The 21,814-nt window shown below is 36.0% G+C and overlaps 2 protein-coding genes and 1 pseudogene across 3 annotated transcripts; 2 read left to right on the top strand and 1 right to left on the bottom strand.

Moving 5' to 3' along the window:
• The first annotated feature begins 10,039 nt into the window (after positions 1-10,039).
• On the top strand, positions 10,040-12,894 carry PBCP (Protein phosphatase 2C family protein). Of its 2 annotated transcripts, none has more exons than XM_088500858.1 (9): positions 10,040-10,180; positions 10,384-10,465; positions 10,780-10,850; positions 10,971-11,050; positions 11,245-11,342; positions 11,558-11,681; positions 11,784-11,866; positions 12,093-12,141; positions 12,492-12,894. In XM_088500858.1, the coding sequence occupies exons 2-9, from the start codon at positions 10,460-10,462 to the stop codon at positions 12,542-12,544; spliced, it is 564 nt and encodes a 187-aa protein (XP_088356984.1). In that variant the 5' UTR covers positions 10,040-10,180; positions 10,384-10,459; the 3' UTR covers positions 12,545-12,894. The 2 variants fall into 2 exon arrangements, with proteins under 2 accessions (XP_088356984.1, XP_088356983.1); XM_088500857.1 differs by having other exon boundaries at positions 11,546-11,681; positions 12,492-12,872.
• A 296-nt stretch (positions 12,895-13,190) lies between these two features.
• Positions 13,191-17,338, bottom strand: LOC107645932 (uncharacterized). The gene is made up of 2 exons (XM_088500856.1): positions 16,214-17,338; positions 13,191-13,845 (listed from the first exon to the last, which is right to left on the bottom strand). The coding sequence occupies exons 1-2, from the start codon at positions 16,988-16,990 to the stop codon at positions 13,630-13,632; spliced, it is 993 nt and encodes a 330-aa protein (XP_088356982.1). The 5' UTR covers positions 16,991-17,338; the 3' UTR covers positions 13,191-13,629.
• A 1,157-nt stretch (positions 17,339-18,495) lies between these two features.
• LOC148575570 (uncharacterized) lies at positions 18,496-19,472 on the top strand (annotated as a pseudogene).
• Positions 19,473-21,814: the final 2,342 nt, after the last annotated feature.

Genomic DNA, 21,814 nt, shown 5'->3' with positions numbered 1-21,814 from the left:
ATGAATTCAGGTACGCTTCCGCATTCGAGTATGATATGATATATTTTTGATGATTCAATATGGATTATCTGAGTTATTAAAATTAATTTATTCCAACAAGTGGTATCAGAGCCATCCATAATTGAGCCATTAAAAATATTAATTTTTTTTATTTCACCGGATCAAAACATGTTTGCGTTATTCGGATCGAATTCAATTTTGTGAATCCGGTGAATTCGTTATTTAATTTTTAATGTGTATACATTGACCTTATGAATTGCAGTGCCTTCTTTATATGTATTGATTTATTTGTTAATGAATTTTGTACATGTGAATGTACTGCGCCTTTGATTTATGAATTCAGAAATAAATGTGTATGATGTGTGTGCGTCGTATACTGGTACTATTGCACAAACACAGATTAATTTCCTTTTGTTAATGCCAGTACCGTGATATTGCAATTCCTGATATAAATGTGTTATCATGTATGATTGTTTATATATATTATCATTGTTTAAGGTATAACTATATATACATGAAACCGAACTGGCGTTTAATTTATATAATAAATAAATGTTTTATTTTTTAAAACATTAATAAAGTATTATTGAATTATAATGATTAATTTTAATGTTAATGGATCAAGAATTTTCGACACATGAGTTATAATCATGTTTTTCTTTAAGGTCTTAAAAGACATTATTAAGATTTAATTCTTTTTAGGATTTAAGTATTTTTTTTGTTACATAAGGAAACTGGTAACAATTTAAATTAGTATACCCATCTATTTTTATAAAGATTTGGTTTTGAAATAAATTGATTGAACATTATGCTGCCAAAGTAGCCTCTTTTGTGAAAATTGATTTATTTAAAACATTAAGAATATGGTGATATGTAATTCATGCGAATATTGGTCGGCCCAAAGGAAGGCCTATATTTGGCCGAATTACATACACATATTAATGGTAAATAAATATTTGGGTAACTAATTAAGAATAAAGTAATGTTTATTATTTATGCAAACAATAATCAGCCCAAAGGAAGTTTATTGTTTGGCCAAATAATAAGCATTGCATACTTCTGTTTATTTTCTATTAATTATGCGGTCAATAATCGGCCCAAAGGAAGGTTATTGTTTGGCCAATTAATAGAGAATATATGCGGTAATAAATAGGTTGCGAAGTTTAAGTTTCCATGTGCGCATTAAGTCGGTCCAAAGAAAGGCTTAATGTGTGATAGGAATTTTGACAATATTTGATTACTGCAATGAGAGTATCACTTACAGTTAATTTTTCTATCCAAAGATTGAAAATTAATGTTGTGCTAGATATCTCAATATGGATTTTTTACCCATTAATAACTAATATTTACTGCATGTTCTTTTTGTTCTGATCCAGAAACTATGGCTTTAGCTACCAATGTTTCTGCGCAAATTAGCAGTATTCCTATGGTGAATGGTTCAAACTTTAAAGTTTGGAAGGATACCGTGGAGATTGTCCTCGGTTGTATGGACCTAGATATAGCTCTTCGAGAGGAGAAACCCACTTCCACTCCGGAAAACCTCAATGAGGTTAAAATAGAGAAGTGGGAGAGATCCAATCGAATGAGCATCATGATCATGAAACGCTCAATTCCTGAGGCGTTTCGGGGCTCAATCACTGAGGATAAAGATGCCAAACAGTTCCTAAAGGATGTAGAAAAATTCTTTACTAAGAATGAAAAGGCGGAGGCAAGTAGTCTTTTGAGCAAACTTGTCTCCATGAGGTATAAAGGTAACGGGAACATAAGGGAGTACATTATGGAAATGTCTCATCTTGCTTCAAAATTGAAAGCACTAAAGTTAGAGTTGTCTGAAGATTTACTCGTGCATTTCATTTTGATTTCCCTTCCTGCACACTTTGGGCAATTCAAAGTGAGTTATAACACTTTGAAGGACACTTGGTCCTTAAATGAGCTTATATCTCACTGTGTGCAAGAAGAAGAGAGGCTACAGCAAGATAAGACTGAAAGTGCTCACATGGCTTCATCTTCTCAGTATAAAAGAAAGCGTGATACTACTGCGGATGTGCCTTCTCAGCAGAAAAAGGCTAAGAAACAAGATCAAGTTTCAACTTGTTTCTTCTGTAAGAAGGTGGGACACATGAAGAAGGATTGTACCAAATATGCCACCTGGCGTGTAAAGAAGGGGTTGCCTGTGGAGCCGACCGCCAAGTGATGCTGAAAGATACATCTATGTGGCAGACGGTAATATAGTTGCAGTTGAAGCTATAGGAACCTTTAGATTATGTTCCACGAGTGGATTTTACTTGGATTTATTAGAGACATTTTATGTACCGTCATTTAGACGAAATTTGGTTTCTGTTTCTCGTTTGGACAAATCAGGTTATTTTTGTTCATTTGGAGACAATAAAGTCAGTCTCTTTTACAATTCGAATAATATTTGCTCTGGTCATTTGGTGGATAATCTATATAGGCTTAACTTAAATTCCTATAATAATGAAATACTGCAAACGGGTACAAAACAAAAAAACTGAATGAGAATTCGGCATCATTATGGCACAAACGCCTAGGCCACATCTCTAAACAGAGAATTCAGAGGCTCGTGTCGGATGGAATTCTCGGACCCCTAAATTTGGCGGACTTTGAAGTCTGCATTGAGTGCATAAAGGGGAAAAGGACAAACGAAAGGAAATTAGGTGCCGAGAGAGCTAAAGATGTCTTAGAACTAATACATACCGATATATGTGGCCCATTCCCTACTGTCTCTTGGAATGGACAACGGTACTTTATTACGTTCATAGATGATTACTCTCGTTACGGGTATCTATATTTAATTCATGAAAAGTCCCAAGCCTTGGATGTTTTCAAGTCTTTCAAAGATGAAGTTGAACTTCAACTTGGAAAGAAAATTAAAGCTATCAAATCTGATCGTGGTGGTGAATACTACGGAAGATATGACGGTTCAGGAGAGCAACGTCCTGGGCCTTTTGCTCTTTTCCTAGAGAAGTGTGGTATTGTTCCGCAATACACTATGCCAGGCAAACCTAGCATGAATGATGTTGCAGAGCGAAGGAACCGAACTCTTAAGGACATGGTGAGAAGTATGATTAGTCATTCTTCCTTGCCTGAATCACTCTGGGGAGAAGCCTTAAAAACCGCAGTGTACATCCTTAATAGGGTGCCAAGCAAAGCAGTTAACAAAACCCCATATGAAATTTGGACTGGGAAAATGCCTAGTATAAAGCATATGCATATTTGGGGATGTTCAGCTGAGGCGCGACCTTATAGGCCGCATGAAAGAAAAATTGGACTCAAGGACAATTAGTTGCTACTTTGTTGGTTACGCTGAGCGTTCACGGGGGTACAAGTTTTACAAATCCTGCATCAAGGTCTATTTTGAGACGGGAAATGCGAGATTTCTTGAGGATGTTGAGTTTGGGGGGGAAGGAAATATTAGGAATGTTGCTTTTGATAAGGATTCTATAACTGACAATGATCAGGACCTTGTGCCTATTATTGTTCAAGATACAGTTATAGTACAAAAGCACAATGAGAATCCTGTTGTAAATCCAGCTACAGTACAAGAGAACAATGAGAATATTGTTGTTGCTCAAGATACTGCTACAGTACAGGAAAATAATGAGAATCCTCCTCAAACCCAACCCATACAGCAAGCTCAACAACCTCAAGAAGTGTCATTAAGGAGATCCAATAGAAAAAGGAGAAAATCCATCTATGGTCTCAAACAAGCTTCTCGTCAATGGTATCACAAGTTTCATCAAGTCATTACCTCATACGGTTTTGAGGTAAATATTATAGATGAATGTGTATACCGTAAGTTCAGTGGGAGTAAATACTTTTTTTGGTCTTGTATGTTGATGACATTCTATTTGCCAGCAACAATATAGGCTTGTTGCATGAAACTAAGAAATTTCTATCGGACAAATTCGAAATGAAAGATCTTGGTGATGCCTCTTTTGTATTAGGAATCGAGATACTAAGAGATTACTCTCAAGGTATTCTTGGATTGTCACAAAAGAACTATATCGAAAAGATTTTAAGTAGATATGTCATAGAAGGTTGTAGACCAATGGACACACCCGTAGTTAAAGGAGACAAGTTCAGTCTCAAGCAATGCCCTAAAAATGATCTTGAGAGGACATCAATGCATGATAAGCCTTATGCATAAGCACTAGGGAATTTAATGTATGCTCAAGTCTACATACATCCCGATATATCATTTATAGTGGGAGTGTTGGGTAGATACTTGAGCAATCCGGATATGGATCATTGGATAGCTGTTAAACGCGTAATGCGTTGTTTAAAGAGAACAAAGGATTACATGCTTATTTATCGGAGATCAGAAAAATTTGGAGATCATTGGGTACTCTGTTTCCGATTTCATGGCATATGGTTGCGAAACTTTGTCACTAAGCTTCATATAGTAGATGACATTGAAAGGCCATTAAAGATATTTTGTGACAATAAGTCAGCAGTACTATACTCCAATAACAATAAGAGCTTGACAAAATCGAAGCATACAGACATCAAGTTCTTAGTTGTCAAGGAGAAAGTTTAAGAAAAACAGATTTCCATAGGACATATAGGAACAGAGTATATGCTAGCAGACTCATTACCAAGGATTGACCTCTAAAGTTTTTCATGAGCACACTGCTCGGATGGGTGTCAATATTTGTGATGCCTTGGTTTAGTGGGAGTTTATGCTATATGTCCTATGACAGATAATTGAATTATTTTTCTGCAGAATTAAGTTGATGGTTTATTTCATATTATGTGAAATGTTCATTTTGCAATATTTTGTATTGTGTTTGATCTCAATAAAGTTGGACCAGCTGGAAATAGACATGCATGAGATCACTTGGCATGTAATTTCCATATTACTCATCCAAATTTGATCTATGTCGTTGAGTATATTAGGATGGTGATTGGCGTGGTTTAGTCACGGCATTTAATGTGATAAAAGCTGCGGTAGTTCCATATCTAATGTATGAGACAGACCAGATTGTTAAAGTAATGAGAGAAATAGCATTCAGATGCGCGCATAAAGTTTATAAAGATGTGATTATGTCAAGAAATAATATATGTATAGCCCAAGTGGGAGATTGTTAGGAAATTATTTGATTTCCTAACTTATTTGTGGGCAATACATATATTAATTATAATCACAAATTATGCTATTTCAAATTAAATGACTTATATAATGATGATCTCATTTATTATTTTAAATGCTAATTGAATAAGTCATTATTACTTTTGATTTGGAATTAAATGAGAATAAAACCGGATATTATCTTTTGTTCCTTAGATAATTATCTTTTTTGGATTTTAGATATATTATCTTTTGGGTTTTAGATACTATTTTATTTGGGCTTAAGGGTTTAATGGGTGCCATGCTCAAATATAAATAGACCTTCAGGGTTTCGGTCCCCGATATACCAAAGCCGCCTTTGTTACTCTTTCCCCATCAAAAGAGTTGCAGTTCAGCCTCCTAGGAATACAGAAGGCTTTGGTTGAGGAAGATCGAAAGAACCACAAGATCCAAATTCTTCCGATCGTATGATTCATGTTTATGAATTCAGGTACGCTTCCGCATTCGAGTATGATATGATATATTTTTGATGATTCAATATGGATTATCTGAGTTATTAAAATTAATTTATTCCAACACTCTTAACTTTCTATATTAACATGCGCTCTCACACTCTTTCTCCAGAATTCCCACTCAATAAGAAGAATGCGTGTAAATCACTAACTGTGAACAACAGCTCAACAACACAGCCTCTCGTGAATATCAAATCTCTCATGTTAAAAAATAAGTCAAAAATTGAGTAAAAGTTTTTTTTTTTCTAAATTTGTAAAAAATATTTTTAAGTCTTATTATTTTATTTTTTTTATTTTTTATTTGCATCAAATGTATTTTTATAGTTAATTTTTTAAAAATTTTAGGACTTGTGTATTAATAATACTTGACAATTAGAAGTCATTTTACTTATGTTAAAAGTTGTCTTTGTAAAATTATTGATAAATTAATCTTAAATTTATGAAAAAACTAATTATTAGGGATACATTTGATGCAAATTAAAATAAAATAAAATTTAGAGGTATTTTTAAAATTTTTAATAAAATTCAGGGAAAAAAATATACTTTGTTCATGAGAATAGTAATCAATTCGGATTGGTCGAGTGGTTGACTCACTCCTGCTCCTAAACAAGTGTCGAGTGGTTCGAATATCATCTTGTGTATATATCAATTTGTTGGCCAAAACAAATTTTTAAATAGAGTTTCGATTTACGACGGATTAGTTTTTTCTTACCAAACTAAATAATATATTGAAAAATTAAACAAAGAAACGAGAATAATATGTCATAGGAACTTAGACCGCTTACGCGCTGGTAAACGAAAACCACCTCGACCGAATCAGAGTAAACAACAATGTCGAATCAGGCCGTCCCTTGTCTTGAAAGAATTCACAGACGGCCACCTGCTTTCCCAAAATCAATGAGGGGAGATCTGCTGCTTAGCTCACGGAAACATCCGACCTATACTATAGTCAAGTCGTCCGCGTATCTTTCTGATCTCTCTGCCTTCTATTTATCAGATTATTGGCTTTGACCAATTCAAGGTGAAAAAAAAGGGGTTGGCTAGCTCTAAAAATATAAATTTCTTTGGAAAAAATGAATAATTACTAATTTAAATAAAGAGTTAATAGTCAAAATCGTACCTGAAAAATACTCCGATCTTTATTTTGGTTCTCGAAAGACAAAATTAATCGAAATCGTCTCCGAAAGATACACGACTTGGTCACGTTAGCCCTTCCGCCAGTTGGATGATGACGTGGTGGGTTAATGCCACGTGTCACAAGATGATTGGTTGACGTGTTAGATCAGTGACACGTGACATGTAAAAAAGTTATTTATAATCAAAATAGTACTTGAAAGTTTAGATATAAGTCATTTTCATCCCTAAAATTTTATAAATTAATCAAATTAGTCCTTATATAATTTTTTTTTATTTTTTCTTGATAATATTAAATTTGAAATATTTTTTGATACTACTAATTTTAATAGAAATGTAATTGACAAACAAAAAATTAGTAATTGTATCTTTTCTTCTTAAAAATTTTTCAATAAAATTATCTCTCTCCTTTAATTCTTCTCAAAATCTCTCTTATTCTTTTCTATTCTAAAACGTTTTTCTTACATTATTACATATATATATATACTCAAAATTAAAATGTATGTATTTGTTAACCTAAACAAAGTTATATGCTCAAAATCAAAATTTATGTATATTAACCTAAACAAAGTTATACTACTATTTTTTTCTACTACATCTTTTTTTTCTATTACAGTATTATACTTACATATAGGATGTAATGGTAGTGATATTAAAAGTCAAAATTCAAGAGGATCCACAAATTTTGCTTCAATTTCAAACTTTACAAAATATTAAAAATTTGTTGCTTTATTATTATTATTATTATTATTATTATTATTATTATTATTATTATTATTATTATTTATGCTAAACGAATTGCTTCTTAAGCGTACTACATGCAAAGATCATAACTTTTTTTTGTGTGTTTCATATATTTGAGATAGATTATATAATTTTTCTTTTAATATCACTACCATTACATCCTTTATGTAAGTAATACCGTACAACAACAACAACAACAACAACAACAACAAAGCCTTGTCCCACTAAGTGGGTCGGCTACATGAATCAAACGACGTCATGTGCTCTGTCATATATCATATCTACAAAGAGACCGTTTACATGTGGATCTCGTTTGACCACCTCATGGATGGTCTTTTTAGGTCTTCCTCTGCCTTTCGCCCCTTATCCATCTTCCATCTCATCCACCCTCCTGACTGGATGTTCTATCGGTCTTCTTCTCACATGTCCAAACCACCTGAGACGCAATTCAACCATCTTTTTCACAATGGGTGCCACTCCAACTCTCTCCATTATATCTTTGTTCCTTATTTTATCCAATCGCGTATGACCACTCATCCATCTCAATATCTTCATCTCTGCCACACTCAGCTTATGTTCGTGCTCCCCTTTAGCCGCCCAACACTCCGTACCATAAAGCATAGCCGGTCTTATAGCGGTGCGATAGAATTTACCTTTAAGTTTTAAAGGCACTTTTTTGTCTCATATAAAACCAGATGCACTCCGCCATTTTGACCAACCTGCTTGGATCCTATGATTTACATCCTGTTCAATCTCTCCATTATCCTGTATGATGCACCCAAGATACTTAAAACTTTTAACTTTTCGTAGGATGTTTCCTCCAGTCTTCACCTCTATATTAGGGTTTTTCCTTCTCATATGTAAGTAATACCGTAATGAAAAAAAAATGTAGTAGAAAAAAATAGTGGTATGAGTATGAGGAGACTATGCCATTTGAGCTATTACTCATTGGCTAAAATTTGGAAAAATAGGAGACTCGAACCCGCAACCTCTTAATTGAGTATGAAGAGTCTATGCCATTTGAGCTATTACTCATTGGCGCATATAACTTTGTTTAGGTTAACAAATACATACGTTTTAATTTTGAGTATATATATATATATAATAAGAGAGATTTTCAGAAGAATTAAAGGAGAGATAATTTTACTAAAAAAAATTTTAAGAAGAAAAGATACAATTACTAATTTTTTGTTTGTCAATTACATTTCTATTAAAATTAGTAGTATCAAAAAATATTTCAAATTTAATATTATAAAAAAATTAAAAAAATTATATAAGAACTAATTTGATTAATTTTTAAAATTTAGGGATGAAAATGACTTACGTCTGAACTTTCAAGGACTATTTTGATTATAAATAACTTTTTTACATGTCAAGTGACACGTGGCATGCCAGGTGTCACTGATCTCACACGTCAACCAATCATCTTGTGACACGTGGTATTAACCTACCACGTCATCATCCAATTGACGAAAGGACTAACGTGACCAAGTCGTGTATCTTTCGGAGACGATTTCGATTAATTTATCTTTCGAAGACCAAAATGAAGATCGGAGTATCTTTCAGGGACGATTTTGACTATTAACTCTTTAAATAAAATTTCTAATTACACAACTCAATTAGTTAACATAATAAGTATTTGAATAATTAATCCTTTTTCTTCTTGTTATTCGAAATGTATGCACAGAGGGAAGGAAGATTAAGCAAGTAATTGATTTGTATGTTTATGGAAAACTTTTAACTTTTTTTTCTAATTATGCTTGATCTGCCCTAGATTTGATTCATGGCTCCAATGTGATTTGACTTTTTCCTCTTTTTTCTTCGATGATGGATTGAGAAGTGAACTCCATTTTCCTTCCTAAGCTTTACCCGAAGCGTTTAACATTGCAGCTGATGGAGTTTGTGTTTGAGGCTTGTGGGTTTGGTCTTTGTTAAGAACTCTTTGTACATATGTTCTTCTTATTCGGCTTGCTGATTTTTTAGCCTTGTGGTTCCATTGTTTGGGCTGCACCAATGACTTTTGGGCCTGCACAACTATACAACAATCAAACACAAATTGGGCTTTTAACCCAACCAAACTCATATTTGTCATCATTAATAAATTAAATTGTTTTTCAACTAAGTTGGGTTAGTCTAGTGGTTAGCTCACTAGTTCGCTTAAACAAATGTCAGGAGTTTGAATCTCGTCTTGTGTATACAGCAACCCATTGGCCAGCGACAAATCCTTAAATAGAACTGAGTCCCATAACAGATTAATTCTTGACCTGTAGGGTTAAAGATACCTGGAAGAAGAGTTTTCAGTTGAAATCCCGGAATGGAATAAGATGGAGAGGAAAGCAAGGGAATGGAATGGAGTAGAGTGATATAATCATATAATTGTTCTGTTCCATTGTTTTGATATTTTTGTTATTAAAATGGAGTAATTTCTCATTCTATTTTTTTGATATAGCAATGGAATATACTAATTTTGTTGGGGGAAAGAAATTAGCATTTTGCATTGAATCCTATTCCTCCCAAATTAGAGGGAAGAAAACCAACATAAGATGATGGCATTAGATGGAATTTATTTTATCATTTCCCATGTCCCTCCCACTTTCTGAAGTCCTGTTCTTTTTCTTAAGGTTGATAGAGGTGGGGAAGATGCTTTGCTTGTCAGCAACTATAATGGGGGAGTTCTTGCTATTGCTGATGGTGTTTCTGGGTATGCTACTCTCTCTCTCTCTCTCTCTCTCTCTCTCTCTCTGTATCTAGCTCTTTCCTAGTGTAAAACTTCAATCATTGAACAAAAACACAATATAAAACTTTGAAACTGGTTTTGATTAATTAACTTAACTGGAGTAAGATTGCATCATATGTTAAAATTGAGCTGTATTAACATTATCTTCTTCTCGTTCTGTGCCACAGTTGGGCAGAAGAGGACGTGGATCCTTCGTTGTTCCCACGTGAATTGCTAGCTAATGCTTCTAATTTTGTTGAAGATATGGAGGTAATTATGACAATGAATATTGTTTTTAAGTTATAATTATTCTGTTCTCAAGGTACATGCATTTGTTCTTGGGTAAATGACACTGTCCTCCCTTGAGGTTAAGGAATATTATACACGAGTCTGGTTTGCAAAAAATACACTGACCTTTCTATCTTACAAAATGTGATACCGAGCTCCCTACATGCCATTAACATCTTGGGTGGTATGTGTAGGCATGATGAATCAAGGGTATTGTTTGGAATATCGATGTGAATGTTTCTATGTAGTTAATGCTGTTGGCTAACTAGCAACTTGGATATTGATGGGTTAATCAGGTGAACTATGATCCTCAAATTCTTATAAGGAAATCGCATGCTGCTACTTCCTCAACAGGCTCAGCCACTGTGTAAGTCCATTCACTTTTCAATTGGATTTTAAGTTTTCAGTAGATATATTCAAATATTTACTTGTGCATTTTAAACAATTCCACTTTTAAGTTACTTCATTTTCTATCTTTTTCATGAAGCATTGTTGCTATGCTGGAGAAGAATGGGATTTTGAAGATTGCCAATGTTGGGGATTGTGGATTAAGAGTTATCCGCAATGGTAAGATCTAATGCTATATTTCATCCAACTATGATCTTTGCTGATAAGTCTAATGGAATTTGCTATATGAAAATTTTTGGGTAAATTAAAGTGAGATACTCTAATGTTCTTGCTAATGTTTTCTTTCTTTTGCAACACCCTCCTCAAGTGTTGAGAGCTAAATCTTCTTTTATGTGCTGTTTTGCTTTTTCCAGGCAGTGTAATTTTTTCCACTTCACCACAAGAACATTACTTTGACTGTCCATTCCAACTGAGCTCCGAGAGGGCCGGCCAAACATACCTTGATGCAGCGGTACCACTTCACATTCATCTTAACTTGCTTTAATTTCGTCCTCTCACTCAAACTACCAAGAACCATGTGTTTGCTTAGGTTAAGGCAAAGAAATGTAATGTTTACTCGGAATTGTGTGCTGGCCTTTGCACACAACTTTGCAATTTTGATTTCTAGATATTTGTGGTTCTTTCTGTTATATCTTTTCATACCAACCTCTTCAGCTGGGAAAACAGGTAAGCGATGTGGAGTTGATAGAGGGAGATACAATTGTCATGGGGTCTGATGGTCTTTTTGATAATGTTTTTGACTACGAAATTGTTTCGACCATTGCTACATACAGAGATGTTACTGAGGCTGGTATTGTCTTCCTTCTTTCCTTTCTTGTTGATTGATCCATTTGGAGGAATTTAGAAAACCACCATTTGAGCTTCACTAACCTGAAATTCATTTTGTTGCTAGCAAAGGCATTAGCTAACTTGGCAAGAATTCATGCCACGGATTCAAATTTTGATTCTCCCTATTCATTGGAGGCCAGGTCTAAGGTAAAGAAAAAGTCACCGATTCCGTTTTGAAATGATGGTCAATTTCGACAAAGTAGTGTATTGAAAAATTAATATACTCGGATTGTCCAAGTATATTAATTTTTTGATGTACTACTTTGTCAAAATTGACAACTTTTTGAATCAGCGAAAGTTTAGTTAAGAGTTTCACAAACTTTGGCTCTCCCTTTTCATATTTTTTTTTAATGTTTCTCTACCAATATGCCAGGGTTATGATGCGCCGCTATGGAAGAAGATTCTTGGAATGAAGCTTACAGGTAAGGCAAAACACACCATAAAATGAGGGTATGCTCATGTGAAGATTTCCCATGACCTTATCGTGTTGATTTTCACCATTGATTAGATGTTTTTGACTTTCTATGGGTCTATACTTGGCTCCGCCTTCTTGATCAATCATGAGAATCAACACGATAAGGTCGTGAAATTTCCACGTCTGAAAATCCGTTCCTTCTTACAGTTGTGTATTGCAAGGCGCATGGAGGTTTGAATTTATGACATCATGAAAGCTACTATTCGTATCTTTACCTAGAGACTAATCTTAGCAATTTTATAATGACTATTTTTCTCCGAATTTGTGGCTAACCACACTACTATATCATTGTATCAGGTGGGAAGCTTGATGATATTACCGTAATTGTTGGTCAGGTTGTAAGTTCCTGAGAACTGCTAATCCATCTTGATTGGTTGATTATACTTGAAGAAAGCAAAGATCCTGATTGTGGAGATCACCATAGCAGCAATTCTCTTCAGTATACTGTGATCACTAAATGTTGGTGATTCACTCGGAAAATGGACATAAGGATTTATCATGGAAATATTTATGCTTTGCTATGAAGTGTTATGTTGTGCATCATGCATTTAGAGTGTGTTTTATAATGTGATATTCTTTATAAATTAATTTTCTGTTTCTGAAATGTTAGGTCTGTTTCTGATGAAGGGTAGTTATGTAAGTAATTCTACAAAAAAATAACGTTATAATTACTGTCAATTTGAATTAGAATTCTGGTAAACAATACTCTCTTCAATTCCTTTGTCTGATATTTTAGACTTTGATATATTCTTAATCAGTACTATAAGATCTAAAAAAAATACTAAAAAGTGAAGTGACAAATGAAAGGTTAGGGAGAATTTCAGGAAAAGTACGACCAGCCAAAACCAAATATAAACTATATGGAAAATTCAAAACTTAACTCTGTCCAGAGAATCCCACAAACACGAACGAATCACACGTGACAAACCCTACCCTACCTGATTTCAATAACAGAGAAACAAATTAAAGAGCCAGATAAATATACAAACACAGTAGTTGCCATAAAAGTGAATCCCTTAAAGTTCCAGAATATATGACAATCCTTCTGGTCAAATGTTAATAATACAAAGGTAAAGAAACAAATGCATTATCATGAATCCTTAAACTATGGATTTGCTATAAGCGTGGGATAGGGGATGTATTCAAGGAATAACCTTGTGGTAAAAGGTATAAATATTACAATGAGCTAAACAAAAATAATAAAAATATAATTGTAAGAATAATTTATCAAAATTGGCAGGGTGTACAATACTAAAAAGAATGTACCCCCTAACTTAAGCTAACGCCTGCCTCATAATTATGTAATCCTCCAGGGTTCCACAGGACTTGAAAAGCTAGGCCATGCCCCTGATTGAAGAAGCTCTTTCTAATGATGTTGACAAATAAACTAACCACAATGTAAATACAGAACTAGGGGTATTCTAACTCCATTTGTTCATATGATAGTGCTGCTGTCTTTACTCTGATTTAATTCTTGGAAAAAGGACTTCCCAGCCTCGTACGTTGACCAGCAGATTGCGGCTGCAGGAGCATGGAACAGCATCCTTGGAATCCATCCTCGCATGAGCCCTCTGTATCCATCCTTTTTCACTATTGTTTTTAAAACATCTGCAATTGAACCATTTTCGAACCTATCGCATCCACAGACACCCTGCACCATAAACCGATATCATGATACTCCCTCCCTTCAGCAGATATGATTAAAATACCAACTATGATATTGGTTGTGCAGAAGCTGATAGGGTACATACAAAGGAATAACACATGTATCTATATGCATAAAATTTCTTGCATGCATCTTAGCCTTGAAATGAGAATCAGATGGGTCATAATCAAAGACTAACTATTACTAACATAATCAATGGTAGACTAGCAATTTTTACAGTTTGAGATTAAATACCTGATTAGTAACTCTCTTTCTCTCAACTCATTCCTTGTCCGTTCGCTGTGAACTTCTTGACTAAATATATTTTGGACTATTTTCAACTCGATTCACACAAGTACATTAAACTTACACCTCAGAATACGACTCTACCCTTGAGTATATGAATAATTTTGAAGTGCTGGTTTCATAATATCATCTTTTTTTATCAAGTTTATAAAGCATAGTACCAATCATAAATAAAATCCCAGCTCCAACTACCATTTCTTTCTTGATATTTGTTAAATTAAGTTGAGCAGGGTAAGTTATATTTTAAGAAGGGAAAACATGATTTGTACGAAACTGAGCCAACAAGGCAATAGCATATAGATAGATCCAAACTTACAGGCTAAGTGTTGTAGGGTATGTAGTATATACTAGATAGACACTTCAACGCGGCATCAAACTTCCCATGAAACCAACATTACCAAACGATCAATTAAAATGATATTCATAGTTACACTTAAACGGCAGCAAGTCTCTTAGGAGACCACTGGATCCTGGGACCAAGGCCATTTCTGGCCACGTAGATAACCTACTCCCAAGATATGTTTGGTTGGAGGGTAGAGAAGGGTTATGGAGGAAAATGTGTTTCGTTTCTAAGAAAAAGAAATAAAAAAAAAAGGGGGGGGGGGGGTTTAATTTTATCTTAATCATCATTTATCGGATAACAAGAATCTAAGCTCAACCCCACCACAAATACATCAGGTCCATTCAAGGCAGCTTGTAATCACATCCTCAAGTTTATAATGTTATTACTCCCTTCACACAGGTTACAGATTCGTGAGAAGAGAGCAGACTGTTCACAAGTTAGAACCTCGCACTCAGCATCCTAACACCCCACTAATCGGAACAAACTATTTCTGATAAATAACCCATAAGAGCTGTTCCATTAAATCATAATCTGAAATCCAGATCAACAACTTATTCTTCTCCTTGGTTGGTGTCTGCTACAAGGACAACATGACCCATTACCATCACTAATCTATGTTCATGACACTTCATGATTCTACATAGCATTACTAGGTTGCAACTTGTCATAAGCCTAATGCCATCAAAGGTTAGGCTATGCTATCACAAAATTTGCAAACAAACCATCATATTAGTCATTGAAGTCAACGAGTGACTGACATTAAATTCCTATCCAATGTTAGGAGGCCAATCCAAAGGTCCTGAAGTTGCTACAAGTCGGTCAAGATGTTGAGGGACTAACTTACTCTACTTTCTTTCTTTTCAGTTTTAGATCAGCTTCAAGGACCTCAGCAGAGCTTCTAAAATTCCAGAGTCGAATTTGACATCAGCTGACAATTTCTTCGGTTAATTTGCAAGTATATTTGAATATTTGCAACTTGAACAGCACGAATAGGTAGACACAAAAGCCTAATTACTGCAACTATCTACTCTATGATCATAATCCTCTTGAGAACAAATAACATTTTAGGCAGATACAAAAGTATAATTAAAAGAAAAACTTACAAGCTTCTACCCACTGAAAAGTGGTGTCTACTACATAGAACAAAAGCACCCATTGCATCCTATCATAAAATGATAAACCATATCTCTACAAAAAAGTCAGCTTCAATATTTTTGTCAATAAATTTTCTTTGCCTTCCTCTATTTCGCCTGTCTTCTATTTATTCTAGTCTTCTTATCTCTGTGGGTAGTCTCATTAGTCATTACCCGACTAAATCACCTAAGACAATATTCTCATATCTTTTTCACCAATAGGCAACAGGTGCTACCCCCAACCGTTTCTTCTTTATAATGCACTCATTCTAATTATACTCTCTAACATGTACGTGTGCAAATTAAGCCTAATTATTAGAAATAGATAGATTAATTATAGGAGGGAAATAGTATAAACCAGAGGCATTAAGTGAAATATTACTAGAGTCTCTTCTACCTGATTCCTTCACTCAAATTCCCTCTCTACTCTCATATTTTCTCAATAGTTGTACAATTCTCATACTAGTCTCTAAGATCCATATTCTTCGTACTCTCTTGCTATCTAAATGCATTGATCCAAAGATGTAAAAAATTTTCATATTTACATATAAATAACTATTGAATAAGTATAAAACAAACCCGACATATATACCTGACACTGTAACTGAGTTTTAACAACATCAAGTGGAGTAGTAACCGCTGCGGCCAAAGCACCGGCAGCGGCACCAGCAGTCGCATGAACAACCAACCGTTCGTCATCGGCGCTCTCCGGTGTCGCCACCTCAATAAGGCCGCGTTTGGCAGCCTCATAAGTAACGAAATGGACCGCGGTAAAAGGCGCATTCATCAACACAGTGGTCCTATACGAAGCATAGAAAGCACCAAACCCTTCCTCACTCATCACCCTCTTCACACAGTCCCAGACACCACGATAACCATTCGCACCACTCAGCTGAAGCCTCTGCTTCACCATGTCCATCGGCGTGAACACTGCATCGCTCACAATAGTGGCGCATACACCGGAAACAGCGTGCGCCAATGAATTGTTAGGGTTCCCGCGCGAGAAGAAGGTCTTGCAGGTTTCGTAGAAGGAGAAGTAGACCGCATGGGCCGGGCCTGCGCCCAGGCCCATTGCGCCGATTCCGCGGTAGAGAGCGATGGGCCCTCCGTTCGACGTGATGATGGTTCTTAGGGCTTGCGAAACGGTGACGTTTCGTTTGAGCGGACAGGTGCCTAGGGCTTGCATGTGGGTCTTGACAGTGTCGACGGGGAACATGGCCATGTGTTCGACGGAGCCAGCGACGGAACCGGAGATCATTAGCTGCCAGAAACGGAGGCCGTCTTGGGAGGTTAACGGCGCCGTTAATTCCCGAAACTCTGCGTTCTGAAATTTCGCTGCTGGTGTTGGTGTTTTTGCGTCTGTGGCCATGGTGATGTTGTTTTTTTTTAAATATATATTTATTTAAATTGGTTAGTAATTGGAGGTGTGAATCCGAATCCGAAAGGGTGTTTGAAGAATTGGAACTGTGATGTGGGATTTTTTTGTTGTTGGGCGGTGGAATGCGTTTTGTGTTCTTCCGCCATAAACGGCTTTAGTTAATGGATAGAAGTGAAATGGGGATTGGATTTTTTACATTCTGAATCTGAAGGAGTGGAGTTGATGAAGAAAATGTCCGTTTGTGAAAGATAACTTGCATTTATTTATTATTCAAATTGGGTTCCAGTTTCCACATGAATTTGTGGGTTTTTTCTTTCAATGAAATTTGCAAAAATATTTGAGTATAAGATAAATGGTTCCTTACCTTTTTAAATGCGAATATTTTTATCTCTCAAGATTGAAAAATACATTTAAATTTCTCACCTTATAAAGTGCGTGACAATTATACTCTTCCGTCGAGTTGGGGCTCAAAACGACAACGAAAAATGTTGACCTGAAGGGGTGAAGACTGAGCTGTCCGTTTTACCTGATGATGTAGATTGGAGAACAAATTATTAAATGACAAATTCGTCCTTATGCTCCAAAATGACGCCGTTACCATCTCTCACCTTATTTCACCCTTTGTAATCCTCATAACACCCAAAAACCACTCTAGATATTACAGAAAATCCTACCAGAAGACAAACAGCTTCCTTCTCCCTCCAAAAAAAACATCTTCCTCTAGTTGAAAGTGGTGGTGTGCTTAGTGGACGTCGTGGTTGGCAAAGGAAACAGCAAGCTTCGTCTGGCAAGAAGCAGTCATCTTCTACAGAGGTAAGGGTAATAGTCGCATGTATACGTATGTTGTTGTTTAAAGAGTAAAGTATCATTTTTGTCCCCAACGTTTGGGGTAAGTCATATTTATGTCCCTAACGTTTAAATCGTCCTATTTGTATCCTTAACGTTTATAAAAGTGATTCAATGTTATCCTACTATCAATTATACTAACAAATCATATTATATTTTTCAATTAGTCTCACTTGGATGTATTCATTCTCAATTAGGTCTCACTTGGATGTGTTCGATTTTAATATTATACCCATTATTTGTGTTTAGATTCAATTATGTCCCTAGAAAAGTGAATTATGTAAATGTTGTAGGAATTAGTTTCAACATTTGATGAGCTAATTTTTGGAGTAGATCATCGATTCTATTCCAAACATTTGTATTAGGATAACATTGAATCACTTTTACAAACGTTAGGGATACAAATAGGATGATTTAAATGTTAGGGACACAAATAAAATTTATCCCAAACGTTGGGGACAAAAACGATACTTTACTCTTGTTTAAATGTTTGTGACAATATAATGCATGGGGTTCGGCTTAGGGGTGATTGCATGTTTTATTTCTGGTAAAAGAATGAGAAAAAAGCTATGTGAAGTTTATTGATTTCTAAATTTGAGGCACCTGATGTAAGGTTTAATGTCTGATTTATGTTGTTGTGGATAATACAGATGGACAATATATATGTGATACCTGTTTTTCATCACGAAGGCCATTTTGGTAGAAGACCCAGTGGAACTCTTGAGTATATTGGTGAGAAAGTTGAAAATTTTTCAAAGATGGACTTGGACTTTGTGAATTTTGACTTGGTGACATTGTTCAAGGGTCTGGACTATGCATCATACAGGGCAGTTTATTGGTATGACCCAACAAGTAGTGACATTGAGTCTGGACTGCACATTCTGAGAGAGGACGCAGGAATAAATGAGATGCGAGGGAACAAGTTAAGGAATTCAAGCACCGATGAATTTTACATTTACTTCGACCACCCCGTGGATGAGCCACAGATAGTGGAAGAAGATGCTACTGCAGAAACGGGGCAGAAGAATTTGATGATCACATTAATGTTGATAGCATCATGAGGGAGTTTCAATCATCACCATCCATAGAAGATGATGGGTATGATAGTGGGGAGGACGAACTGTATAAACCTCCTCCAACTGTCTCTGAAACTGTTTCTGATGATGATTATTCTAGCTGTGATGAGGAAAATGATGGTACGAAGAGAAAAAGAACTCTGAAAGAAAAGGAGAAGGTTCTGCCACAGAGTAAGGTCAATGTCAAGGAAGGGATAGGGACATACAGAGTCAAGTGGAAGTAAAAAAAGAGCTGGACAAGGAGTGTAAGTGGGAGTGATGCCAAAGGAACTAGGCCAACTGCAAAACTCAAAGGAACTGAGCCTACTGTAAAGCCCAAAAGGACCAGGCCTGCTGCCAAGCCCAAAAGAACTGGGCCTAATGTAAAGCCCCAAAGAACTAGGCCTGCTGTACATGTTGAAGAAGTTGTGCCTACTGTGCAGTCCAATGATAGGCCTCCAATCGGACTCTATGTGAATGAGGAGGTTTCAGATGATGATGACCCCATTTATGAGTATGAATCAGAGGATCTTCACACACTAGTGTCTTCAGAGGATGAGGGAGAGAAGTAGGCATGGCAAAAATCTCCGGCAGGGCGGGTACCCGCGGGGATTTACCCGTCGAGGAGCAGGTATGGGGGAAATTTTTTACCCGCGAGGACGGGGACGGGGCCCCGTATAATAAACGGGGCGGGGTCGGGAGTAGAGGTCCCCGCCCCGTGGGGACCCGTTAATTCTCTGTTTGTGTGAAAAGACAAAAATACCCTAATATATATATATATATATATATATATAATATGTGAACCATACTAATGAGTAATGTCCTAACCCTAGCCATCACATTCCTGATTCCCCTGCTTCAGAGAAACTCAGAAATAGAGAGCAAGAACTGAACTGAGACTCTCCACTCCTCCTCAAACCCTCAGCCCCTCCTGGCTCCTTCCCGCTGACCGCCGACCGCCGACCGTCGCCCGCCGCCTTCCACCCTCTGGTCCCTCAGCGCTGCCTCCCACCCCAGACCCCTTGAGTGGCTCGGTTCGCTCACTGAAGGTGTCGAGGCAGTCGAGCTCACCGTTGCGGGCTCCGACAATGTCGTCTTCTTCTCCTGGTCGCAGCAGACTCGGCAACGTCGTCCTCTTATCCTGGTCGTGACAGACTTGTCGCGGGTCGTCATCTTCTCCTTTTTGCATTGCCGGTCTTCGTTGGTCTTCCTTCCCCTTTTCTTCGTCAGGTTCAGGTAAGTTAGCCCTGGTCTTTGCTGGTCTTCCATCCCCTTTTCTGAATTTAGATTTCTGAAGTAGGGTAAAGAATTTCTGTGTTTTGAATTTCTGGATTTCTGAGTTTTGAATTTGTGAATTTCTGATTCGGTTAATAAATTTTTGAATTTCTGATTAGGTTAACTAATTCATATGTCCGTTGCATAATCAAAAGGCTGATACATAAAAGTATGAGTACCTTTATCTTAAGAAATTGTGGTTGCTAATTAGGTCTTGCTGTGTTACAGCTTTTTTTCGCTGAGTTATTATTTGCTTATGTAGTTTATTGGTTAATAATGGATTTAACAATTAATGATTAATTTTTTGCATAGAATTCCATTTGCAAAAGCCTGATTGTAATTTGTACCGTTGCTCTTATTGGAATATTTTGTAGTGCCAAGAAATAGTTCATGATAGGACAATACTGCACTAGTTTATAAATTTTTTTGTGAAGTTGTTCCTCTATGTTTTTTCATTGTTTTTTAGTTTGATTAATTTATCTATTATCATGCATAACATTATGATCATCACACTAACATTGTAATCAAATCTCATTTTTCTGTGTGTTCTTTTACTGATAGTGTATTAGGTTCCTTGCCAATGTAATGTGTGGCTGCTAAAATAGATTTATCATAACAGTTTAATTGTTATTTACTGATAATGTATTGGTATTTAATTGTGTATATAAGACTCTTAAGTTAGTGAGTAATTGAGTCAAACAATTCTGCTGATAATGTATGTGTATTTAATTGTGTATATATTTCATGATTTATAGAATGTCTTCTTCGGATGCATTAAGTAATACTCTTGAGAAGAGTACTCCATCAGAAGAACCTATAGGCACTAATATTCAAACTAACAAGAGGCTCCTCAATCTCAACCTCAAGAACCCCAAACGGATACCGCAACTACTAATAAGGGAACGACAAACTCTACAAGTGGTGTTCGAAAGAGGAAGTTAACCTCGGAAGTGTGGAATCACTTCAAGATTGTGGAAATCAAGGGAAAATTAAAGGCTGAATGCAATTATTGCAAATCGAAGCTACTTGGTGACCTAAAACAAGGCACTTTGCACTTACGTGATCACTTCAAAAGCTGCAAGCTCCACACCACTAGAGATATAAGACAATGTATGATGAAGACAACTCCAACAACTAGTGGGGAAACAGTTGTGGTTGGTGCATATACCTTCGACCAAGAAAATGCAAGGAAAAAGTTATCAGTTATGGTTTGTCTTCACGAGTATTCGCTATCTATTGAGGACCACATTGGGTTTCGACGATTTTGCAATGCTTTGCAACCTCTTTTCAAGGTGATTACTCGCAACACTTTAAAGAGTGACATCTTAAAGCTCTACAATGATGAGAGATCGAAGACAATGAATGTCCTTGAGCGTAATAAAAGTCGAATTGCAATTACGACTGATATGTGGACAGCAAGCAACCAAAACAAAGGTTATATGGCTATCACGGCTCATTACATTAATGATTCTTGAAAATTGCAAAGCTGTCTTGTGAGGTAATAATATTATCATTATAGGTTCTTCCGAATGTTTATATAATTGCAAAGCTATCTTGTTTATATAATTGCGATATGTTCTTGTGTACAATTGCAAAGCTATCTTGTTTATAATTGTACTAAATTATCATTACAGGTTTA

Source organism: Arachis ipaensis, chromosome B1 (assembly GCF_059453495.1).
Source record: "Arachis ipaensis isolate K30076 ecotype BB chromosome B1, ASM5945349v1, whole genome shotgun sequence".
NCBI classification, from domain to species: Eukaryota; Viridiplantae; Streptophyta; class Magnoliopsida; order Fabales; family Fabaceae; genus Arachis; species Arachis ipaensis.
Note: the sequence above shows the minus strand (reverse complement) of the source record. Positions and strands in the feature narration are given on the sequence as shown.

Excerpts from the sequence above, each read along its gene's own strand:
- PBCP (XM_088500857.1), top strand. Across the intron at positions 11,343-11,545 it reads AAACATACCTTGATGCAGCG|CTGGGAAAACAGGTAAGCGA; the intron begins GTACCACTTCAC and ends CAACCTCTTCAG. Across the intron at positions 11,682-11,783 it reads CAGAGATGTTACTGAGGCTG|CAAAGGCATTAGCTAACTTG; the intron begins GTATTGTCTTCC and ends TTTTGTTGCTAG.
- LOC107645932 (XM_088500856.1), bottom strand. The coding sequence starts at position 16,990 with ATGGCCACAGACGCAAAAACACCAACACCAGCAGCGAAATTTCAGAAC. Across the intron at positions 13,846-16,213 it reads AAACTCAGTTACAGTGTCAG|GGTGTCTGTGGATGCGATAG; the intron begins GTATATATGTCG and ends TTTATGGTGCAG.